The 10,992-nt window shown below is 46.1% G+C and overlaps 1 protein-coding gene across 1 annotated transcript in view; it reads right to left on the bottom strand.

The window, feature by feature from the left end:
* Positions 1-10,727, bottom strand: part of LOC110537443 (SAM domain-containing protein SAMSN-1) — a 28,506-nt gene extending 17,779 nt beyond the window's left edge. The window contains exons 1-3 of the mRNA XM_021623496.2: positions 10,479-10,727; positions 8,249-8,329; positions 7,847-7,981 (exon numbers count right to left, since the gene is read on the bottom strand). Of these exons, the coding sequence (XP_021479171.2) occupies positions 7,847-7,981; positions 8,249-8,329; positions 10,479-10,541 (279 nt within the window). The 5' untranslated portion in view covers positions 10,542-10,727. The remainder of the gene's footprint in view (positions 1-7,846; positions 7,982-8,248; positions 8,330-10,478) is intronic.
* Between the last annotated feature and the right edge of the window lie 265 nt (positions 10,728-10,992).

Genomic DNA, 10,992 nt, shown 5'->3' on the forward strand with positions numbered 1-10,992 from the left:
AGCCCAGCGGAGCATAACTATGATGTGGGGGACCGGGAGCTGTTGGCTGTGGTGAAAGCGTTGAAGGCGTGGAGACATTGGCATGAGGGGGCTAAACACCCTTTCCTCATCTGGACTGACCACCACAACCTGGAGTACATCCGTGCAGCGAGGAGACTGAATCCTCGTCAGGCGAGGTGGGCCATGTTCTTTCCCCCGTTTTGTGTTTACCCTGTCCTACAGACTAGGTTCCCAGAATACGAAGGCAGACGCACTGTCTCGGCTGTATGACACAGAGGAGCAGCCCATGGATCAGACTCCCATACTCCCGGCCTCTTGCCTGGTAGCGCCGGTCGTGTGGGAGTTGGATGCGGACATTGAGCAGTCGTTGCGTACAGAACCCGCTCCCCTCCAGTGTCCGGTCGGACGTATGTATGTTCCGTCTGCTGTCCGTGACCAGTTGATCTATAGGGCCCACACGTCACCCTCCTCTGGGCATCCGGGGATCGGTCAGACGGTGCACTGTCTGACTTTTGAAGTACTGGTGGCCCACCTTGGCTAAGGACGTGAGGATCTATGTTTCCTCCTACTCGGTGTGTGCCCAGTGTAAGGCTCCGAGACACCTGCCCTGAGGTAAGCTACACCCCTTACCCGTTCCACAATGACCTTGGTCACACCTGTCTGTGGATTTTTTTAACTGATCTACCTCTTTCACAGGGAAACACTACAGTCCTGGTCGTTGTGGATCGTTTCTCTAAGTCCTGTCGTCTCCTCCCTCTGCCCGGTATTCCTTCAGGAGGAGCCATCACATGCACCATCTGTGGCCACAGTGGGCACACTGCCGGTCGGTGCCAACAGGCAGGGCACTCTGGCGTCACCCCAGGTGAGTTCCCACCACACTCATCCAGAGTCCTCTGTTGTGCACCTGTTTGTTCCGGTTTGTTTCCCTGAGTTCTCCCCGCATTCCCAGCATAAGGCGCTCGTCGATTCAGGCGCAGCTGGGAATTTTATCGACAGAGCATTAGCCCTTAGTTTAGGGATCCCCATTATTCCTGTAGTTAGACCTTTCCCGGTTCACGCTCTGGGGGGGTCACGAGGAGAAAATCAGTCTCTTGTCATTGACTGTCCTGCGTTTCCCGTGGTACTAGGCCTTCTCTGGTTAGCTCTTCATAACCCCACTATTTCCTGGCAACAGGGTGCTCTCACGGGGTGGTCGCGAGAGTGCTCGGGGAGGTGTGTAGGGGTTTCCGTTGGTGCTACCACAGTGGAAAGTCCAGACCAGGTCTCCACCGTGTGCATCCCCCCAGAAAATGCAGATTTGGCTCTCGCCTTCTGTAAAAAGAAGGCGACTCAATTTCCACCTCATCGACGGGGGAATTGTGCGATAAATCTCCTGGTAGACACTGCGCTTCCGGGTACGCCACCAAAACTCCGCCCCTGTGCTTTCTTCTCAAAGAAGCTCAGCCCAGCGGAGCATAACTATGATGTGGGGGACCGGGAGCTGTTGGCTGTGGTGAAAGCGTTGAAGGCGTGGAGACATTGGCATGAGGGGGCTAAACACCCTTTCCTCATCTGGACTGACCACCACAACCTGGAGTACATCCGTGCAGCGAGGAGACTGAATCCTCGTCAGGCGAGGTGGGCCATGTTCTTTCCCCCGTTTTGTGTTTACCCTGTCCTACAGACTAGGTTCCCAGAATACGAAGGCAGACGCACTGTCTCGGCTGTATGACACAGAGGAGCAGCCCATGGATCAGACTCCCATACTCCCGGCCTCTTGCCTGGTAGCGCCGGTCGTGTGGGAGTTGGATGCGGACATTGAGCAGTCGTTGCGTACAGAACCCGCTCCCCTCCAGTGTCCGGTCGGACGTATGTATGTTCCGTCTGCTGTCCGTGACCAGTTGATCTATAGGGCCCACACGTCACCCTCCTCTGGGCATCCGGGGATCGGTCAGACGGTGCACTGTCTGACTTTTGAAGTACTGGTGGCCCACCTTGGCTAAGGACGTGAGGATCTATGTTTCCTCCTACTCGGTGTGTGCCCAGTGTAAGGCTCCGAGACACCTGCCCTGAGGTAAGCTACACCCCTTACCCGTTCCACAATGACCTTGGTCACACCTGTCTGTGGATTTTTTTAACTGATCTACCTCTTTCACAGGGAAACACTACAGTCCTGGTCGTTGTGGATCGTTTCTCTAAGTCCTGTCGTCTCCTCCCTCTGCCCGGTATTCCTACGGCCCTACAGACTGCGGAAGCCCTGATTACTCACGTCTTCTGGCACTACGGGGTGCCTGAGGATATAGTTTTTGATCGGGGTCCCCAGTTCACGTTGAGAGTCTGGAAGGCGTTCATGGCACGTCTGGGGGTCTCGATCAGCCTTACCTCGGGTTTTCACCCAGAGAGTAACGGGCAGGTAGAGAGAGTCAACCAGGATGTTGGCAGGTTTCTGCGGTCCTATTGCCAGGACCGGCCAGGGGAGTGGGCGGCGTTCGTGCCCTGGGCCGAGATGGCACAGAACTCGCTTCGCCACTCCTCCTCTAATCTCTCCCCCTTTCAGTGCGTATTGGGGTACCAGCCGGTGCTGGCGCCTTGGCATCAGGGTCAGATCGAGGCTCCTGTGGTGGACGACTGGTTCAGGCGCGCGGAGGAGACATGGGAGGCCGCCCTTCAGCGAGCCGCGCTTCACCAGAAAACCAGCACGGACCGTCACCGCAGTGAGACTGGCTCTCGACCCGAGACCTGCCCCTCCATCTGCTCCCCCTGAAGCTGGGACTGCGGTTTCTGGGGCCCTTCAAAATCCTGAGGAGGGTGAACGACGGATGTTACAGATTACAGCTTCCCTCTGATTATCGTATTAACCCCTCGTTCCATGTGTCTCTCCTCAGGCCGGTGGTGGCTGGTCCGCTCCAGGAGTCTGAGGTGCGAGAGGTCCCTCCTCCCCCTTTAGACATTGTTCGTTCCATCCTGGATTCGAGGCATCGGGCGGGGGGCCTTCAGTACCTCGTGGAGTGGGAGGGGTACGGTCCGGAGGAGAGGTGCTGGGTTCCGGTTGCGGATGTCTTGGATCCCGAACAGCTGTTCGCCCTGCACCTCGCCCTCGGGGTCGTCCCGAGGCCGGTGTTGGCGCACTGCTGGAGCAGCGCGTCAAGGGGGGGTACTGTCAGGACTTCTACCGAAGTCGGCTCCTCTCCTTGTTCGGGCAGCGTTCGGCGATCAACGTCACCGGCATTCTAGCCATCGCCGCTCCATTTTTCATATGTCCATTTGTCTTGTCTTGTTCCATACACACCTGGTTTTCATTCCCCAATCAATCTACATGTATTTAGGCCTCTGTTCCCCATCATGTCTTTGTGTGTAATTGCTCATTGTTAACGGTGTATGTTTACGCACAATACTTTTATAGTTTATCTTCTTGCGTCGAGCAATCCCGTGTCCGGGAGCGTAATTATAGCCTCAAGCTCATTACCATAACGCAACGTTAACTATTCATGAAAATCGCGAATGAAATGAAATAAATATTGGCTCACAAGCTTAGCCTTTTGTTAACAACACTGTCATCTCAGATTTTCAAAATATGCTTTTCAACCATAGCTACCCAAGCATTTGTGTAAGAATATTGATAGCTAGCATAGCATTAAGCCTAGCATTCAGCAGGCAACATTTTCACAAAAACAAGAAAAGCATTCAAATAAAATAATTTACCTTTGAAGAACTTCAGATGTTTTCAATGAGGAGACTCTCAGTTAGATAGCAAATGTTCAGTTTTTCCAAAAATATTATTTGTGTAGGAGAAATCGCTCCGTTTTTTTCATCACGTTTGGCTAAGAAAAAAACCCGAAAATTCAGTCATTACAAAGCCAAACTTTTTTCCAAATTAACTCCATAATATCGACAGAAACATGGCAAACGTTGTTTAGAATCAATCCTCAAGGTGTTTTTCACATATCTATTCGATGATAAGTAATTCGTGGCAGTTGGGTTTCTCCTCTGAAGCAAATGGAAAAATACACGCAGGTGGAGATTACGCAATAATTGCAACGGAGGACACCAAACGAGCACCTGGTAAATGTAGTCTCTTATGGTCAATCTTCCAATGATATGCCTACAAATACGTCACAATGCTGCAGACACCTTGGGGAAACGACAGAAAGTGTAAGCTCATTCCTGGCGCATTCACATCCTTATAATGAGACATTGGAACACAGCGCTTTCATAATCTGGGGCATTTCCTGTTTGAAATTTCATCTTGGTTTCGCCTGTAGCATCAGTTCTGTGGCACTCACAGATAGTATCTTTACAGATTTGGAAACGTCAGAGTGTTTTCTTTCCAAAGCTGTCAATTATATGCATAGTCGAGCATCTTTTCATGACAAAATATCTTGTTTAAAACGGGAACGTTTTTTTATCCAAAAATTAAAAGAGCGCCCCCTATATCGAAGAAGTTAAGTTCCGTGTTTTTGGGAACTTATGTCATTTTTTGTGCCTATTGTTGAACGGAATAAAAGTGCGCCGGTTTACTCTACTCTGTTCTCCTGCACCTGACTTCACCTTCCTTACACAGCCTTAACAATTACAATATAGCAATTAAACATTGGAATGGTAGGATGTGCAGAAGATGAATGTGCAAGTAGAGATACTGGGGTGAAAAGATAAAGATAAATAAATAAATAACAGTATGGGGATGAGGTAGATTGGATGGGCTATTTACAGATGAGTTATGTACAGGTGCAGTGATCTGTGAGCTGCTCTGACAGCTGGTGCTTAAAGCTAGTGTGAAAGGTAAGAGTCTCCAGCCGCACAGATTTTTGCAGTTTGTTACAATCATTGGCAGCAGAGAACTAGAAGGAGAGGCGGCCAAAGGAAGAATTTGCTTTGGGGGTGACCAGTGAGATATACCTGCTGGAGCACGTGCTATGGGTGGGTGCTGCTATGGTGACCAGTGAGCTGGGTTAAGGCGGGGCTTTACCTAGCAGAGACTTGTAGATGACCAGGAGTCAGTGGGTTTGGCGACGCGTATTAAGCGAGGGCCAGCCAACGAGATCATACTGGTCGCAGTGGTGGGTAGTATATGGGGCTTTGGTGACAAAACGGATGGCACTGTGATAGACTGCATACAATTTGCTGAGTAGAGTGTTGAAAGCTATTTTGCAAATGACATCGCCGAAGTCAAGGATCAGTAGGATAGTCAGTTTTATTCTAGATTTATTTGGAGATGCTTAATGTGAGTCTGGAAGGAGAGTTTACAGTCTAACTAGACACCTAGGTATGTGTAGTTGTCCACAATTCTAAGTCAGAACCGTACAGAGTAGAGGTCGACCGATTATGGTTTTTCAACGCCGATACCAATACTGATTTTTGGAGGACCAAAAGAAGCCGATACCGATTTTGGAAAGGACATCGCCGAAGTCGAGGATCGGTAGGATGGTCAGTTTTACGAGGGTATGTTTGGCAACATGAGTGAAGGATGCTTTGTCGCGAAATAGGAAGCCGATTCTAGATTTAATTTTGGATTGGAGATGTTTAATGTGAGTTTGGAAGGAGAGTTTAGTCTAACCAGACACCTAGGTATTTGTAGTTGTCCACATATTCTAAGTCAGAACCGTCCAGAGTAGTGATGCTGGACGGGCGGGCATGTGCGGGCAGCGATCGGTTGAAGAGCATGCATTTAGTTTTACTTGCATTTAAGAGCAGTTGGAGGCCACGGAAGGAGAGTTGTATGGCATTGAAGCTCATCTGGAGGTTAGTTAACATAGTGTCCAAAGAAGGGCCAGAGGTATACAGAATGGTGTCGTCTGCGTAGAGGTGGATCAAAGAATCACCAGCAGCGAGAGCGACATCATTGATGTATACAGAGAAGAGAGTCAGCCCAAGAATTTAACCCTGTGGCACCCCCATAGAGACTGCCAGAGGTCCAGACAACAGGCCCTCCGATTTCACATACTGAACTCTATCGGAGAAGTAGTTGGTGAACCAAGCGAGGCAATCATTTGAGAAACTAAGGCTGTTGAGTCTGCCAATAAGAATGTTGTGATTGACGGAGTGAAAGCCTTAGCCAGGTAGATGAATATGGCTACACAGTAATGTCTCTTATCGATGGTGGTTATGATATCATCTAGGACCTTGAGCGTGGCTGATGTGCACCCATGAACAGTTCTGAAACAAGATTGCATAGCGGAGAAGGTACTGTGAGATTAGAAATGGTCAGTAATCTGTCTGTTAACTTGGCTTTCAAAGACCTTAGAAAGACAGGGTAGAAAATATATAGGTCTGTAGCAGTTTGGGTCTAGAGTGTCTCCCCCTTTGAAGAGGGGGATGACTGCGGCAGCTTTCCAATCTATGGGAATCTCAGACGATACGAAAGAGAGGTTGAACAGGCTAGTAATAGGGGTTGCAATAATTTCGGCAGATAATTTAAGAAAGAGAGGGTCCAGATTGTCTAGCCCTGCTGATTTGTAGGGGTCCAGATTTTGCAGCTCTTTCAGAACATCAGCTATCTGGATTTGGGTGAAGGAGAAGTGGGGGAGGTGTGGGCGAGTTACTGTGTGGGAGCGCAGGGCTGTTTACCGCGGTAGGGGTAGCCAGATGGAAGCATGGCCAGCCGTAGAAAACTGCTTATTGAATTTCTCAATTACTGTGGATTTATCGGTAGAGACAGTGTTTCCTAGCATCAGTGCAGTGGGCAGCTAGGAGGAGATGCTCTTATTCTCCATAGACTTTACAGTGTCCCAGAACTTTTGAGTTTGTACTACAGGATGCAAATTTCTGTTTGAAAAAGCTAGCCTTAGCTTTCCTAAAAGCCTGTGTATATTGGTTCCTAACTTCCCTAAAAAGTTGCATATCACGGGGGCTATTCGATGCTGTAAGGTCTACTGCACCTGTTGTATTCGGTGCACATGACAAATCAACTTTGATTTGGAGGGAGCAAAACATCAGTTTTTGGTTTGGACCGACCTCAATAATTTGGAATATCTCCGCACAGCCAAGAGCCTTAACTCCAGGCAGGCCCAGTGGGCTCTGTTATTCATCAGCTTCAACTTCACAATTTCTTATTGCCCAGGGTCCAATAATGTTAAACCTGACACCCTCTCTTGCCTGTACAGTCCCGCTGCCACCTCCTCTGACTCCGAGACCATCCTCCCTACCTCATGCCTTGCGGCTGCTGTGAGCTGGGGTACTGAGGGGGAATATTTTCAGTCTCCTGAGGGGGAATAGGTTTTGTCGTGCCCTCTTCACGACTGTCTTGGTGTAGTAACTGGGGTTAACTCTCCATGGTTCTAAATCAATAGTTATTTAGTAGTCTGAAAATGTTGGAAACATGATCTTGCTTTACCCTGCTGTAGGTCATGTAACTGTTTGTTACATGCAATATACTTTGTGAACTTTATTCTGCTACTGTGTATTCTTAATGTCTCGGACTTAAACCTATATGTCACGGTCACAAGGCATATGAACTAACAGGTTATAGAGCGAACAACACAATTATCACAACACATAGGTTGTGATATAGCTTTTTTCTGGCTTGGCTTCCCCAGTGATTTTACCCACACACCGTAACTGCTTGTTCATCATCATTTACAGTATAATCCTTTCTTTGCCTGTCATCCTCCTCAGGATCCTCCTGAGAAGCCTTGCACTGTATTATAACTATATTGTATTATCACTATATTGTATTATCAAGGTTCCAGTTCTGTTCCTATAGTTTGTGTGGTCTTAGTATTTTCTACATACTAGCCCATACCTCTGCATTTGGGCATCTGCTTTCTTTTCGTTGAACTTACATTTCACTCTTTTGACTTTTATCCGAGGTCTGTCGTACACTGAATGTTGAGGCCTGATCTGTATGACACAATGTGCTCTGCTCACTCACCATTTCCTCTGACAGGGCTTTGGCATAATTCCTGCCCATCCTCTTCATCATCGTCAGTGAGATGGCCTTCATCTTCTTCCCTATACCTCCTGATCTGGTCTGGTCACCACTGTCAACCTGCTCTCCCTCTGCAGACTGCACGCATATTAACACACACATGTTGTTACATAGTTGACATGCTTAAACTACGATACAGCAATATACAAAGGCCAAAGTTAGTGTTTCAGAAATATTGTGTGTTAACATTAAAAAGATGAGTCAGCCCCGCTGACTTGAAACATGTTGTTTTGTTTCAACAAATGTCGAAAACTAATGTTGAAACAATGAAGAAAGTTTACAGTGTCACTTATAGGGAATTACTGGTTGAAGTAGCCGACAAAATCAGACAATTGCTTCACATACCGAAGGATCGCCATTTTCCACTGGCTTCACTTGGGCTGGTTGGTGTCTAAAGGTGTCAAATCGGCCAAAGCTGGTGGAGCGCTGGGTGAGATGGGAGATTAACGGATTAAAATGTGTTTTGGATGGTAACAGCAGAACACATGTTGTCTGGCTGCCGTGTTTATGTAGAACTCCGAGCAGTCATGTCTGTAGGCCTATACCCTGTAAACCATCTAATCTGCTGTTCTTCTGGTCATGTATTTACATAGTGCTGTCTGTATTACCATCAGGATCTATTATGGCATTTTATCCATCAGACTAAGATTTTTCTTAATCTTTTTTGTACTGAATTGTATCTAATGTTGCATTTGATTAGGGTTGGATTTAATGATGTAACTGCAGTTTCAGTTTGGACTCATGAGCATTGAGAACTACTGTATAGTAATGGATGAGTGCTGAGTGGCGCTCAGCTTCACTGCAGCTAATGAGGTTTGTATCAGTTATGGTCAGCCATTTTCCATAAATTATGCTAAATCTAAATTAATACATTGAATATTATAGTATTTTGTTATTATTTTGCTACTTTATTTGTTCAGTGGTGTTTTCCTGTTATATAATATTGTTATTGTTATGCAATTTATTATTCTAGCAGAGTGGTTCCCAAACTGTGGGGCGAGCCTATTAGGGGGGAAAATTGTGTATCAGCTGTTTTCTTCTTGTCATGTCAGTCATTGCTGACCTTGAAGATCTATTTGTAACATCAGAAATGTCCAGATCAACTATATCATGTCAGGTAATGTTTTTTTTAGCTAGGTTTTTTTACCCACTGATTTTGTTGTCATGTTTGAATCACTCAGATATCACATGAACACTAATAAGAAATGGCAAAATGTGTAGAATTGCAGGAAATTTGCTTTTAAATGGCAAAGAAAATTACATCTGTCCATTGCAAAATGGATAGAATTGCAGGAAATAAGCTTTAAACCTGTACAATTATCTCTCCGGCAACAAAAAGGGTGTGAACCGTTTGTGTCATGGTCAGTGCTTGTGGCCATAGAGATACACGTGACGTGTGGGGAGAACCACTGTTCTAGCACATTCTAGTCCTCCTGATCTCCCTAAAACCTGTCATCTAATTGAAGATAATCTAATTGAAAGATAATCGGCAAAAGCGTCATTAAAATGGAGAGAGTGTGAAAAGCAATGGTCCGTTGTTCACTGGCGGCCCATTAGATAAATTCTGAGGCTCTCGCCCAACATCTGTTACATTAAACCCTGGCTTGTGGCCCAACACTGACCATCTGACCATTACTGAACCGGGAACCTTGGCCGGCTGCAGTCACCGTCACCTACTGGGGAAAGCTAATGATGTCTAATAGAAATAATGGTCAAATAGCAAGAGCAGCAAATGCTAGTATTGCTTTTATAATGAACTCAAATATTTTGAGTGAATCTTCATTCATTAATATCCTGCCCAGTACATCACTGGGGCCAAGCTTCCTGCAATCCAGGACCTATATAATAGGCAGTGTCAGAGGAAAGCCCATAAAGTTGTCAGAGACTCCAGTCACCCAAGTCATAGACTGTTTTCTCTGCTACCTCACGGCAAGCGGTAGCAGAGCACCAAGTCTAGGACCAAAAGGCTCCTTAAGAGCTTCTAACCCCAAGCCATAAGACTGCTGAACAATTAATCAAACGGCCACCGGACTATTACATTGACCCCCCCCCCCCCCCTGTTTGTTTTGTACACTGCTGCTACTCGCTGTTTACCATCTATGCATAGTCACTTCATCCCTACCTACATGTACAAATTACCTCAACTAACCTGTACCCCCGCACAGTGACTCGGTACCGGTTCCCAATGTGTATAGCATCGTTATTGTTATGTTATTGTGTTACTTTTGATCATTTTTTACTTTCGTTTAATTGGTTAATATTTTCTTATTAACTCTCTTGAACTGCACTGTTGGTTAAGGGCTTGTAAGTAAGAATTTCACGGTAAGGTCTACACTTGTTGTATTCGGCGCATGTGACAAATTAAGTTTGATTTGATGTGCATAATACAGCCCAATGTTTGGAAAAATATGCCTTAGAGCATTTCAATTTATTGTAATACACGCAGTTTAAGAATGTCAAGCAAAATGCCCAACGAGTTAGACGTATAAATATTGTTTTTTGTTATTACATTGGATAGTAGCAAATCGAAAAGCAAATTGTACCCCCCAAAAACCTGACATTTAAAACATCTCACCTTCGGTTTTGTCTTGCTCTTTGGGTCTTTGTTTGAGACGTTTGACGGTTTCCTGTGAAGCATTGTGCTGAATCTGAATTACCGCTGGATACTTCTTATTTTGGATCAAAAACAACTGTGCTGTAGCCTATTCGACCAATCATCATATCAACTGTGCTGTAGCCTATTCGACCAATCATCATATCAACAACCTACTCCCCCGCAACAGTTGTGCAGAGCAGGTACATTTCCTCTAAGTCAGGAAGGATGTGACTATATCTACACAGTCTGTTTATCTGTAATCAAAGGCAAGAATGTGTTGTACTTTCAGGTGGAAGGTGTAAAGTTTTGTCAACAAGCTGCATAAACTGAAACATCTTCAGTGCACCAAGAAAGCCTCATTGATCAGACTGCTGGATTGTTGTTGTATGGTAAAATCATTTTATGAAAGTTGAAAGACAATTCAATCAATGTCACAAACTGTTGCCTACATGACACTTTTTGACAACGCACCAAGTTAAATGCAACTCACTGT

Source organism: Oncorhynchus mykiss, chromosome 12 (genome assembly GCF_013265735.2).
Source record: "Oncorhynchus mykiss isolate Arlee chromosome 12, USDA_OmykA_1.1, whole genome shotgun sequence".
In the NCBI taxonomy this organism is placed as follows: Eukaryota; Metazoa; Chordata; class Actinopteri; order Salmoniformes; family Salmonidae; genus Oncorhynchus; species Oncorhynchus mykiss.